Raw genomic sequence first — 15,038 nt, forward strand, 5'->3', positions numbered from 1 at the left:
ATCCTGGGCGGGAACCCCTTTTGGTGTTTAAAGCATTATGTTATACTTTAGCTATTGAAAAGAAGCAGATCGTGCCGTGCTATGAGCTTGTAGATCTGCTATTTTTGAAAAATGGTGAAAATGTTTTCAGAAAACTGTCAGGATTTTGGAAGACGTCAGGCCTAAATGGGTTAAATGCCGTGGGGATTTATGAATACATCAGGTCCTCCAGCGACAAAGGCTGCAGCTTTCTCCTCTCTGTAGCCTGCCTTCTATCACACACACATATGCCCTCACTCCTATTCACTCCATCCTCTTTCTCCGTTCATTCCAAGCATTCCCACCTCTCTCACTCTCTCCCTCTCTCCCTCTCTCTCTCTCTCTCTCTCTCTCCATGGAGAATGAATGGGGCCGGTAAGTGGTGCCATATTGTGCCCATCCAGGCGCGGTGGTGTGCGCTCTGCCTCCCATTGGAGCAGTAAATGAGCTGGTAATGGGGCAGGAAGGGCCAGGCTGCCACAGCGACGGAGGCTGGCACCGGCCTGACCAGCTGGGCATCGTGGATCAAACTCCAAACTGGAGGGAAAAATGGCTCCGACTTCTGATTGGGTGCTGAGCCCGTATAGAAGGCAATGGGAGATTTCAAGCTGTCAATATCCCGTTGCTGGAGAAACCCACCAGCTGGACATCAAGTCTGCTGCCCCGACTTTTACCCACTGATGTCATCCCAATATCTTAACGCTTTTTTTTCTTTCATTCTTTTTTGAGGGCCGTTAGCCCCTCCAACGCCTGGCTTTCTTACGTCACGTGGCCAAGTCTATGGACTTTTATGCCCCCCCGCTATATGAGCAGCCATGTCTATGGACTTTTACGCCCCCCCCCCCCAAAAACAGCGCATGGCGTGATGTCATGTGGCAGCCAAGGCTATGGACTTTTAATGTTTGCTTTAACCCATTCTAGGCGGGACCCCTTTTGGCTGTTCTACTTTAGAACAGGTCTGCTATTTTTGAAAAATTGTGAAAATGTGGCGCAAATCTTTGAAAATATATTCTTTCAGTGCGAAAGTCTTTAAGTCAAATCTTTGCTTCTGAGGGGTTCCTGGAATAACATATTTTCAGATGGGGGTCGGTGGCCAATTACATATCATTTTTGGGGTCCTTGACATGACCACTGATATAGAAACATAGGTATTTCAGAAAACTGTCAGGATTTAGAAGACTTTTTTTCCCCCGACGTCAGGCCTAAATGGGTGGGCACCCCTCAATTCAGACAATGTGTGGTTTTGTCTTTCTTCCTCCTTCCATCAGCAACAACACCCACTCTGCTCACCCACTTTCTCTGACTTTGCATGTTCACTATATGTGTGTTCTTCGGTCTGGGCATGGAGTGGGTGGAGGACCATTATTCCATCTCATTTGTTCCCAGTGGGAACAGAGTGGAGAAGCATTCGACAGGTAGCGACTGAAGGCCTGTCATCAAAAGGCGCAGTGGGGCATAATAATGGCCCTCGACAACTCACTCACGCACTCGATCATACCTTCTGCACAACTAAAAATACCCCCTCTTCTGAGTCTGATGCATCCAAACGTGTTTTTTTTGCCAAGTGGGTAAAAGTGTTGAGGCTTTTGTTAATCCGCTAAGACCTGAGGTGGATTCTACAAATGTTTTCTTAAATCCTAAAAGCTGTTGTTTCTATATCAGTGGTTCTCAAACTATTTCATGTCAAGGATACCCACAATTATATGTAATTGCCGAATATTTGAGTTAAAAACGTTCGCTATGGAAGAATTGTCACCTGCTGTAGTAGGACTCGTTAAGCGTCTCACCTGCTGTAGTAGGACTCGTTAAGCGCCTCACCTGCTGTAGTAGGACTCGTTAAGCGTCTCACCTGCTGTAGTAGGACTCGTTAAGCGCCTCACCTGCTGTAGTAGGACTCGTTAAGCGTCTCACCTGCTGTAGTAGGACTCGTTAAGCGCCTCACCTGCTGTAGTAGGACTCGTTAAGCGTCTCACCTGCTGTAGTAGGACTCGTTAAGCGTCTCACCTGCTGTAGTAGGACTCGTTAAGCGTCTCACCTGCTGTAGTAGGACTCGTTAAGCGTCTCACCTGCTGTAGTAGGACTCGTTAAGCGTCTCACCTGCTGTAGTAGGACTCGACTCCCAGAGCCTCGCGAGCGCTGGCGATGTGCTGCTCCAGGGAGGAGCCACTGGCCACGCCCCCTCCGCCTCCTCCCCCGCCGCTCTCCTGGAAGTCAGGCCCGCCGTCTGTGATGCCCTCGCCCAGGTACACCTCGTGGAACTTCAGGATGCCTGTGTGTGTGTGTGTGTGTGTGTGTGTGTGTGTGTGTGTGTGCGTGTGTGTGTGTGTGTGTGTGTGTGTGTGTGTGGTGAGAGAGGAAAAGAGTGAGTCAGGACTGGAGCACTAGTGTTTCTCAAACTTTTGTCGAGTCAGGGACCGCAGGATTCCCCCCCCCCCATCTATAAAGTGTGAGAGAAGATTGATTGATTGATGTTGAAAAATGTCCAAAACATTTTCCAGATATTTTGTGATGTTTTCGAATAGCCAACATACTGCATACCGTGAATGGATAAAGTGGTTAAAATGATTGTGATGCTGTAGTAACAAATAACAAATAATGTTCAATAAAAGATAAAGAGTGTGGCTGTGTCTGCCATCTGCCACCCGCCATGGGAGCTCAGTTGAGCTATGATGAGGGGATACAGGGTGGGAAGGGGTGTGGGGGAGTTGCGCAGTGTGTGTGTGTGTGTGTGTGGTGCAGGATGTGTGCACATTGACGCATGCAGGTGTGAATGTGCTGCCACATGCCGAGTGCGTGCTACACCTTCTATTAAACAAGTCACAAGTGTGCACGTGTGTGAACGTGTACCGAGATGTGTTGTTTACCGAATGGTGCGAGTGTGTGTGTGTGATCTTAACCACTTTCAATCTATTTTGGGAATGTCATTATATTGTCAAAATATAATAAGTGGTTAACACAACTTGTGTGTGTGGTTGTGCGTGCATGCGTACATGCGCATCTACGAGATGGCAATGTGTGCTCTACCCCAGTAAAGCAATTAGGCCCCTCAGTCCCTTCACTGACTGGGACTCCTCTCCGGAGCTAGACTCTCTTCATATGCCAGCTGGATGCCAGTGGATGCCAGGAACAGACAGACAGGCCATTAGTGAGATAGTGGCTCCCTCTTTAGCCCGGGGCAACACTCAGCTCTTTGAAGCTATATCCATAAATCCCCCCGTCGCACTCACTCCCGTCCATATGACTACCGCTCGGGGTCGGGTTCGCCCGCCTGCCGGCCTGGAAGCGGAGTTTGATCAAATGCTTTGGGCCTGGTGGTGGTGGTGGGCGTGGGACTCGGGTCAAAGTTGTCATTATACATATTTCAGCAGGGAGAGGACCCCGGAGTCGAGGGGAGGATGATAATACCACACCAATGCAGCCACAGTTGTCAGTATGACAGCATGTGCTGTACTTGTACAACAGCCCCATGCAGACTAACAGCCTTTATTGTTGTGTTTGTGGGTCTTTGTGTGTTTGTTGGAGCGATGACAGAAGACAGATGGAAATGCAGAAACACCGCAAAAAGAGAAGGACGGAAATATATCGTCGCTATCGGGGCAGAAACCATATTCTAGAAATTCTAACGTTTTCTCGTAAATTAACGGCCTTACTCATACTGCAGCGTCACGCAAAGGCACCAAAAGTAGAGTTTTTGCGTCGCGTTTCGAGCCTGCCGATCTGCCACTTTAGCTAATAATGTATTTTGTATTTATTCAGTTTTTGTTATATGAGGTAAACGTGGGTTGGACGAAAATATGCATGGGGGGGGGGGAGAGAACGAAAGGAGGAGGCTGACAGATTGAGATTAAATGTGCGCCTGTTGGTTTGACGTGTGTCAATGGTCACCGTGTTGTCTGGCTCCGTCACTCTCAATTAGCAAAGCTGGCCGTGTGATGCCCGGCGGGGCGAGAGACGACGCAGGGGGCGTCGTGCCCGACAGCAGAGTGGCAGGTGGCACTGCCACTTGGTGTTACACTCGCCTTTCTTACCCTGGCAGCCAAATATAGGCCGTGTCCTTTAGGTCTCTGATAGTTGAACCAAGCACACATTACACAGTACAGTCAAGATGAATGTACGCACATGTTTCTGCATGTGTGCACACACTTGTGTGTCTGTATAGTGGTATGTGTGAGCGTGCGTGTGTCTGCTAGGAATACAAGAGCGCTCAACCCCCAAACACGCTCACCCCGCCGGGTCAAATCTGGCGGAATGATAGCCAGATTTGCCACCAAGTATTCCTACATGTAACCTCAGCAAAACTATGCCTAACCTAATCTCATTCCTAAGCATAACCTCAGTAAAACAAATACAAGAACATAAGAACCGCTGCAGGGGGATCTCTCCGCAAAAAAGAAATGGGGGCGAGTCTTCCAGTTACCTCTACTAGCACATGCTCCAGTGACTGTACTGTAACAGCAGAGGGTGAGTATAGCTGGGTGTTTACCTCCTCCTATAGACTGGAGCCAGGTGAAGGTGAGTATAGCTGGGTGTTTACCTGCTCTTAGAGCCAGGTGAAGGTGAGTATAGCTGGGTGTTTACCTGCTCCTAGACCAGGTGAAGGTGAATATAGCTGGGTGTTTACCTGCTCTTAGAGCCAGGTGAAGGTGAGTATAGCTGGGTGTTTACCTGCTCCTAGAGCCAGGTGAAGGTGAGTATAGCTGGGTGTTTACCTGCTCCTAGACCAGGTGAAGGTGAATATAGCTGGGTGTTTACCTGCTCCTAGACCAGGTGAAGGTGAGTATAGCTGGGTGTTTACCTGCTCTTAGAGCCAGGTGAAGGTGAGTATAGCTGGGTGTTTACCTGCTCCTGGAGCCAGCAGCCAGCTGTACAGGTACCCGGCGGCCATGGAGAAGTAGAGCACCAGCGCCCTCTGGCTGTTGACGGCATCCAGGACATGCTCCACCGTCACGGGGGTGTATGGGTCCTGGGAGTCCTGCTGGCAGCCCGTCTGCCTCTCCACCAGCAGGTCGGCGAAGGCCCGTGTGCGGCCCCGCTCCGCCACCGCCAGTGCCTCATCGTGGTGGCCTGCAGGGGGCGGCAGAGGACAAAGAGGACCACGTGTGTTTACAGTTTGACATAGACAATGTTTTATTTTGTACTAGGGGTCCTTGAGGGGAGCTCAAGGGGATCCCCAGCTAAATGATAGTTTGTAACCAAATGGGCCCTTATGGGTCTGTAACTCTGAGAGTGTACAAATGGAACCAAATGGACCCTCGTGGGTCCATTTGGTTACATTTGTACACTCTCAAAGTTAAATTAACATTGATTTTACTGGTTGAGAATCACTGCTAGAGCCGAAAAGATCTTCTCTTATGGGGGTCCCTGGCATATGTTTTCAAATGGGGGTCCGCGAGCAAATTAGTGGCAATTTGGGGATCCTTGGCATGAAAAAGTTTGGGAACCACTGCTCTACGTGTTTTTTTTATTTATTATTTAATTCAGAATGATCCCGTTAATATCTACCATAAAGCAGCGTTCCCCCGTCGCTAGGCAACGCTCGGCTCACTGTATTTGACTGTAGCAAGATGGCGATCGCAGCGGTTTTCTCTGAATTGAGGCTCAGGTTGAGGTGATTGATCAGAACGCGGATGTTAGCGGCTCAATGCTAAACCATCGCCACCTCGCCGTTACAATATTAACGCTTCGGAAGACTTTTAAAGTTAAAACGGCAACTTTAGTTACAGGTGAATTTACTCTTTACGTGAATCTAAGTTTTTTATTTACATTTTATATTTTTTATATATTTTTATAGAGGGACAGACAATAGGTTGACAGGAAATGGGGGAGAGAGATGGGGGAGTGACATGCAGTAAAGGCCGTCGGGATCGGGAGTCGAACCAGCGGCACATTGCCAGACTCCAGACGCCACAGTCGAATTTCTCACACCGAATTTCTCACGCACACACACACACACACACACACACACACGCACACACGCACACACACACACACACACACACACACACACACACACACACACACACACACACACACACACACACACACACACACACACACACACACACACACACCCAGTTAAATAAAATAGTACGTTTATGAGGAGGATGCTAAGTATAGAGAGTCATCATACCTAGGCTGACAAGGACTCTCTGGAGAGCCTGGTAGGAGGAGGTCTGGAGGTCGAACAGAGACAGTTTGTAGTCGGTGCTGTGCTGGGCTTCATGACGGATGGTCTCAAACAGTGCAGACGCCCGATACAGCTGCATGCGCACAAACAAACAAACACAAAGACAAACAATCAACATCCACTATTACATCATTTTGCTCATGTAAATTTGATCTAATTAACTATAGTTTAAGAATTAGTATCAGAATCAACTTTATTATCACATCACAGTTTTAGAAAGTAAAAATAAGTGGGTGAAATTTTTTCACAAATGTCACATCCGTAGGTCTTAGCTTATTTATAGTACAAGTACGGGGGTTCTGGTTTGATCATTTTATGAACAAGCTGAATAAGGGTTCGGGTTTGATTCCCACTGGCATCATCCATTATACAATGCATACACTGGCAGTACTTAAAAGTGAAACTTTGCCTTGTTTTCCAATATTGTGAGGAGCGAGTGTGAAAGTGTGAGACATAACACTTCCCGATGCGCTTGCTCTGTTGAGATCTTGCTGTCAACGGCACAGGAACATCTCTGCCAGCCTAGTTACTTAAAACATGCATTGATGTGTTCTTTCACTTTAGCTGGTGGAGAGTTTCCAAACTTTCCATTGAGAGCGATATCAGTTGCTATATCAGTGGTTCTCAAGCCTTTTCATGTCAAGGACCCCCAAGATGTATTTGTAGGCGAGCATCGTTCGACACGGCAACTCGAGCACTCTGTGGTGTCACTCGTGGCTCAAGTTCGCTCGATACGGCGCCCGTCCGTTGCGGTCCAAAACGGTACTTTATCCCCTACTACTAGTAGGAGAAGGGCGTGACCATTTACTCAAACACGAAGAAGATTCCATGCTCGCATTTGGCGGCGGACCCCATCTCAAAATATTATGTTCCCAAAGCGGGGTGCTATGGGCTATACAGTAGTTCCCATTGAGATCAAATGATACAATGGAATGCTGGTTTCAGGCCTTATGAAGCACTCCCATTGGCTTACAGTAGGTGGCATTTCGGAGTATGGGTTCAGACTCGGGCAGCCAATCATGAATACGTCAAAGCCAACCCGAGCGAAAATAGTCCAGGTTTCACCTGGCAAAAAAAAGTGGTTCAAATCTAAAGTGACACAGATGCAGTCCAAATGGGTTAAGGTGCCATGAAAGCAGATAGCATAATATTGAATTAAAACTACAATCTGTACAGTGCAATGATGTTGCACTGAGGACTGAAATACAATAAAGATGGTGTCACATGTAGTGTCCAAGCTGGTGCGCCATCTGCTCCAAGCGGTGGGAGTCCTACCTGACACTGACCGGGGTCTAACATTCTGCAATGGAACAGTAAGGAGACCATCTCATCACCACTGCATGTGTGCTTTATACCGGTATTAACATTCCCTACCATGTGGATTGATTAAAAAGGACATTTTATGACATTATAATATGTTCTTTGTAAACTGGGAGTTGTGGAGGATGAGTGTCATTTTATTTTTCACTGTCCAATGATGTAAGACATTATTGATTTGGAAAGTCAAGTCAGTCAGTCAGTCAGTCAGTCAGTCAGTCAGTCAGTCAGTCAGTCAGTCAGTCAGTCAGTCAGTCAGTCAGTCAGTCAGTCAGTCATAAGTCATAAGTCCAGGATTGTAGTACTGTAGGTGTTTGTATAATGATAGAAATCGAGCCACTAGATGGTAGCATCCTGCCTGCACTTGGTCATCAACACCGGAGCAGCATCTATTACTGGCTCTTCCATCCACTGCTGCTCCAGCCTGACGCAATGCTGACATTATAACACAACCATGTCTCTTTCTCTCTTTCTCTCTCTCTGTCTCTCCCCTTGCCTCTCTCTCATTTGCCTGGGCAAGGGAAAGGGCAATGAGAAGCAGCAGAGCCACTGTCCATGCCTGTGCATGTCAAGCAAGGCCGCGTCCGGCGGAATAACAAACACTCCGTCTGGTCAGCGACCGTAGGCCTGTTTCTGTGTCCTCAGACGTCTGTTCTCTCTCGCCTCGATGCGTTCCCAGGTGGACGACAATGAGAGCGGACTAGTGCAGGAGTGTTGTTGGCGGAGGCTGCGTGTTGTTGCTCATTTGCCCAGATGACCTGGCGGCCACCAGCGGACTGCTGAGTCATGGGAGTCGTTATTGATTTCCTATTTCTCCTCCTTTGGCAGCTCTCTGAGAGGGTCGAGAGACTGCTAGAGTCGCTCACCAGGCGAGCCCCAGCGGAGAGCCTAAAGCACTCGACAGACTGGGGCTGAGGGGGGGGGGGGTCTGTGGACAAGAGGTTGTCACGGGCAAAATGGATTCTACTAGGTGTGTAAGTTTGGGTGAACCCATGCGTGTGAGCGTGTGAGCGTGTGCGCGTGTGCGTGCATGCGTGCGTGCGTGCATGTGCACACTGATGCGTGCAGGTGTGAATGTGCTACACCCTCTATTAAATAAGTGTCACAAGAGTGCATATGTGATTGTGCACTGAGGCGTGTGTGCGTGCGTGTGTGTGTGCGTGCGACAAATTGAAATATGACTGCAATAAAGTACATATTGGATCTACAATCCAATATGTGATATAAAAAAACAGCGTGCCTAACCAAACAGTCAATAAAAAAGCAGACTTCAATGACACTATGTTGGATATGAGGAACAAGAGATACAGAGCCTTGAAAGAAAACCCGAATTGTTTTTGATCTACTGTCTGATATATAAAGGATTCAGAGACTAAGGGAAATGGCGAACTGATTTGGATACAGACTAGAGTGCTATAACAGAGAGAGTTGCAACACTTGCATAGATTAAGAGTTTTTTTTTTTAAGAGTGAAATGCTCGTTCTATCTCAACGCAATAGTTCCATTGTTTGGAACTACATGCAGTCCATATACAGCCCCCTGCTTTGTTGGCAAGATCAAAGCATGTCGCAACTCTGGAAACACATTGAGAAGCTAACTGGAAAGGGTTCTGCCAAAAAAAGATAAATTCAATTGAAACCTAAGGAACCAAAGGAAACCTACAACATGACATTCCACCATGCACATTCAATAATCATTTCATCCTGTCTGTTTTGGAATTGGGCCGACTTGGTCACAACTCCTAGTGATTATCTCTGTGTTTAGCCCGGCTAAAGATGTGCACAAATTGCAACATAATATATTTGGATTGGACACAGTATTCAACCAGATTGAGATTGAAAAGTTTGTCACAAATGTACCGGTATACAGTAAGTGAGGAGATTGCAGAGAAGTGAGCAATAATAGGCCTATTAGCATATTGCAGGTCATGTCTAAGGGTATGTTCACACTAACTGCCTTTTATGAACAAAAAATGCTGCGTGAAGCGCTTTTTCTGCTGAAAATGGAAAAAAATATAAATAGAAGAAGGAGCGGGGCGGAGACGCTATCGACTGAAACAGACTTCAATATTACTCTATGGTCCATGGAACGAACAGAATATACTCAGTAAAAACAAAGTAGGGGAGTAAAGATTGAGTGACTGTATGGCATCTATTTATCACCTAAAATGTATCAACGTTTTATAGACAAGCTGCCAGAGACGAGCACCGATGTCTCTAGCTTCTTTAAGTCACCTGAAGCTCACACTGCAGTGCTGGACCACAAGTCGCTTATTAACTGCAATATAATAATAGACCCGTCTTTAATAGAATACAGCTCCACGATTAATGCAGCGAACAGCCAAACATGGTGTAATTACATTAGGAGATAATAGGTTTAATACAGTTTTGTTAGGCTGAAGAGGAGGGGGGACGCTATGGTGTGCCGATACAACTATTGTCAATGTCAGATACAACTATTTATCAACGCCGCACGCAAACAAGATCGATATGCATTCCCTGTTCTTCTTTGTACTTATGACCCACTACTGTATCGCAAGTTTGTTACAAGCTTGGGAAACTGCAATAAGACCTCAACCATTGAACCCTAGCCTCCCTAATGCTGTATACTAAAGAACTACCCATACGCTGGATAAAATATGGTCAATTAAGTGCAAGGTTTAAGTGGTTAAATGCTGTACAACAAGCTGTCAAGATACTGGACAAAAAGTCATCACAATGCCATCACAAAATGTACTCAAAGCAACTTGCACACATGAACCATTGTAATATTGTGTAACTGTAGTACAAACAATGTACAGTATAATTGTATGTGTTTTAGTACATTTAGTATACAGAGTGATTGTCCTGGGTGTTTAACTGCTCTACACCTGCCCTGGGCCGGCAGATGAAAAGTATCTCTTACTGTAGATATACTGTATGTGGTACAAATTTGCATCCGATTTATATTGCTGAAATGTGTTATATATTGCAGATTGTACATTGTTTGTGTCAAATAAATCAAACAAAGTAAAGTAAAAGTAAGCTAAACCTATAGTACCATGCGTGGTTGTATGTACAGTACATGATGATGCGTAGCCCGCGAGCTAGTTCAGGCAGATACACTGGAGAGGTTTACTTTACATGCATACGCAGCACTATTGTGGGCAATGTATGTGGCATGTCAAGCAGCTGACCAATTGTTGCTTTATTTCAGCTCACCTAATTCAATGTTGGCTACCGTACTTCCTCTTGTAGTCAGTGCCACTGAACGTCGTATGCACTGTTTTCTCACCACCACAACCACCTCCAACAGGCTCTGCTATCCCTAAGGGTTCTGTTTGCCGGGGGCATTGTTACTGTATTTTATTCTGATGTGCTGAGCGGGCAGTAATGTACAGCAGAGTCTGAACGCCAAGATCAAATAAAATATTCTCAAGCTGTTCATGTTCTCAATGTATCTGTGAGTCGTCTGACTACAGATATAATACTAACATGCATAATTAACATATTACTAATAACTAACATAATCACTAACATGAATAATTAATTAGCACTCAATATAATTAGCGATTAACGATTTAAGTGTCTTTGTCGTTGAAAATTACATTTCTGTTTGGCTTTTAGGCATTGATCTTGCACATAGCATATACCTAAATATACCAGTAAGACGCCTGAGGGCGAGGTCACGTGCACGCATCTGCCTCGTTGACGGCAGACTGCTGGGCGAGCGGTGGCGCTTTGGCATGGGGGGTCAGATCAACATGGAATGAATTCTGTAAGGAGCATGTCTTGAGTGTAGGATCTGATGAGGTCAGATCAACATATGGGATGTCAGAACAGGAACAGTATATACAGTATATGGAGATCTAAGGGTGGTAGCGGGGACATTCTCTTGAGTGTACAGGGTTTGATGAGGGCCCAGGTAGGGCCGGGCCTTCATTTTCGGGCCTGTTGAGAATAACTTTGGGGCAGGCCCGTCTAGAGTTTGAATGGACAGGTGGGCCTGTTGAGAACTTGGGAGCCCGTCTAGAGTTTGAAATTTGAATGGACAGGTCAAAAGGGAGACATCGAAGAGGAAGGATGGATGGGGAAGGATCAACATATGGAATGTCAAAACAGGTTCTGAAATATATCCATATGAGATCTAAGGGTTTGAGGTTTGAGGTCAGATATAGAGTTGCTGATGACATCAGGGATCTCCATATATGGGCTTAACTACGACAGCAGGTCGCATTTACTATGACATCAGGTTCCAGAATTCAAAATGTACTTGAACTACCAAAAGTAAATGTACTCATTGTGCAGAATGTCCCATTTCAAGTTTTCCAATGTATACAAATCGACTATTTTCAGTGGAAAAGTGGAAGTAAAAGTATTGAAAATTGAAAATACCAGTAAAGTACAGTATAAATACCTCAAAATACTTAAATACAGTACTGTAGTAAATGTACTGAGTTACTTTCCACCACTGTGCATTAGCGCCATAGTACACACGGAGCCGCTGCAGAGAGGCCTTCAGGGCTGATTCAGCTGATAGGGCTTCAGGGCGCTGCAGTTCAATCTGTGTCGTGCCTCACGGACATCCCTTTAAGAGTGAAACTAATTCCTCACAGCGCCTCGCCTCGCCGCTGGCCCCCCACCTCACCCATGGCGCGGATGAAAAGAAAAACAATCCCCAAAAGTGCTGCGTCCGCAACGACCCGCCTGGCAACGTGCTCAGCGCCACGACGCTATACTACTATACGAGCTCGGCGAGGCATCCATCCGGCAGGGACCTCTCGTGCATCTTAATAGCAGGTGATGTCATCCTGCCACGATGAATGACGTGACTCTCATCTGACAAGACAGGGTGAAGGTGGACGTGACTCCACCTGATTAATGCACCCGTCCCCTTCACCCGAAAATGTCTATTGTTAATATACCCCCCACACCCCCCTGACTAAAGTCTGTCCTCTTCGACGGACGGTATCAGCAGCAGAAATCCGCTCTAATCTAGCCCATTCACGTCCAAAGAGACAGGAATCAATAAGCTCTAGATCCTCTCTTCCGATTGGCTGCTATGAGAAGCTCGGCTGTTCTTCGGAGAGCCGATTAGAGAGCCGAGACGCATCACTCCGTCGTGTCGCGGCAGGACACGGCGGGACCGCGGAGAGGTCGTTAACGCACAATTTGGTTTTAAATGTACAAGAATGAGGAACACGAGGTCAGGTACCTTCACTCCTCCTCGTTACACCAGTACAGATGCTTTGATGAATTTTAAGGGCTCAGCAAAAAGAGAAAAGAAAAAAAACCCCACAAAAACCCCTGTGCATATCGGCCTTAAAGTGGGTCAGAGCATTCACCAAGGTCATTCAAAAAACAGCCGCACCAGCTCATGAATAACCGTCTCATCTGTACTCTGAGGACAACTATGTCCTTTCCCACCAACAAGCCACCCTAGGGCCCATATAGGCTGACGGTGGGAACAGCCTACACACATTGCTGTGTGAAGCAGGTCCATTATAGAGCACAGCTCAGGTTGACGTAGGTACTGTGCTAATAAAAGTAGTGAGACACGTAATACAACATACTGTATCTCTTAAGAGAGATATTCCCCCTTTGGTGGAACATGCAGATCTCATTATTATGACTCACAAAGAGTCCAGCTCTGATTCGTGTTTGTTTTTACCCTCGTTAAACTGATAATTACAAACAGGCAAATTATTTATTCCAAAGTATGATGCCGTATACAGAAAATTAAATGATGTTATCTGGGTCACATTGCTGTAGTTTGGACAGGCTCTACGTACGGTAAACAATGATGAAAGCAAGCAAATGGCGTCCTCCTTGCGCACACCTGAGGCAGCACATTTTGGCAGACAATTTCACCTTTGGGGGATGAGAGGAGCGCCTTAAGGGATGACTTCACCGCTTTTGCAACCAGATCTTATTTTAATGATGTTTGGGACACAAGAGTTTCATTAAATAACTCTGTCTTTCTCCACATGCGCACGCGCGCACACAACATTATTCAAGTGAAATGCGTAACGGCAATATTGGGGTAATATAGGCTACCAATACAGGACGTTATAATCTTGAGTTTCATTAAATAACTCTGTCTTTCTCCGCACACGCACGCGCGCACACAACATTATTCAAGTGAAATGCGTAACGCCAATATTGGGCTAATATATTCTACCAATATGTGGGTAGCCTACAGGGATTTACGGACGGAATGAATATATATCTAATCATCTATACCAGGGGTGCCCACACTTTTTTTTACTTGAGAGCTACTTTCAAAACAACCAGCTCAACAACATATAGGCTACCCACCAAATAAAACTATCATACCATTGAAGAAAATAGTTACAAAATGTAATTGAGGGGCCTTTCATAGGCTACATATAATACAAACGCACATGGAATGGGAAATAGAGGGGGGAAAATGGAAATGGTAGGGTTTTTTTTTTGGTATTTGACTTTGCTACTGATGATTGTACGCAACAACAAGTATTGCATTGTGTGTTTGAGCTGACAGGCCCTTTTTGATGTCAATCAATCAAGTCATCTCAGGTCATCTCAAGTGGCAGATGCAAAAATCGTTTTTTATATTTAAATTATATATTTTTAGGGGCATATCATGTGGTCTCCCTGCAAAGCCTTTGTGATCTACTGGTAGATCGTGATCTACCTTTTGGGCACCGCTTAATGTCAGATCAGGGGTTTTGTCGGCGAGCGCCAAAAATGCTCCCCGACAGCATAATCGGAGCAAATACCGGGCAGTGTGCACGAGCCATAACGTGTTGACTACACTACACTAATAAGGACACATCATACTATAATTCAGTCAATGTCTGAATGTCAGAAACACCGCCGTATCTCCTCATTGCCTGCACCAGTCACTCCCACTTTTCACACAGGCATTGACCATATGAATATGGAGGTCTTAACGAAGCCCTTTTTTCGATTTGACACATTAATGATTAATAATGAATTTATTAGTGAATTAACCTCGCACACACACCTCCGCCCCTTAGCGACACCTGCATCACAGGCCACCGTTCTCACCGTTACCCCACTGGCATGCTTCCTCTAGCTACCGCCGCAACACAACAAAAAGTGCCCTATACAATTTGGCGCCGCTGACTGTGTGCATCCTTTGTCCGTCTTCTCCTACTAAACTACACCGTTTGCACACATCTCACCATGCACAACAGCAACAGCTAGCCTGTCCACACATCAACCACTACTTTGCATTCATATTCATGTCATATTTACAGTACTACGGCCTTCACAGTGACCGGGATATTTCCAACCCCCTCAAAACTCGCTAATCTGCTCCACACCACCTCAGGCCCCTCCCCCTCTGGCTGCTGTCTTTTGCACGGACCTTAGAGTATATATGAGTATATGAGTATATATACTCTAAGGCACGGACAGGCGATTGACGATTCAAACCACACACAGGTAAAAACAGCGCAGGCACCATTGTGGCAGACAGGCAGCTGTTACACACGGCGCATAGCCTACTACGGTTATTTAACCACTTTGCA

General features: G+C 46.1%; 1 protein-coding gene across 4 annotated transcripts in view; it reads right to left on the reverse strand.

The window, feature by feature from the left end:
• ttc28 (tetratricopeptide repeat domain 28) overlaps positions 1-15,038 on the reverse strand; it is a 304,979-nt gene that overhangs the window by 24,986 nt on the left and 264,955 nt on the right. For all 4 annotated transcript variants that reach the window (XM_080765021.1, XM_080765022.1, XM_080765023.1 and 1 more), the window contains 3 exons: positions 6,149-6,278; positions 4,858-5,082; positions 2,116-2,287 (listed from right to left, as the gene is read on the reverse strand). In XM_080765021.1, coding sequence (XP_080621147.1) covers positions 2,116-2,287; positions 4,858-5,082; positions 6,149-6,278 — 527 coding nt within the window. The remainder of the gene's footprint in view (positions 1-2,115; positions 2,288-4,857; positions 5,083-6,148; positions 6,279-15,038) is intronic.

The sequence above is a fragment of the Protomyctophum bolini genome (assembly GCF_963924005.1).
Source record: "Protomyctophum bolini genome assembly, chromosome: 6".
Lineage (NCBI taxonomy): Eukaryota > Metazoa > Chordata > Actinopteri > Myctophiformes > Myctophidae > Protomyctophum > Protomyctophum bolini.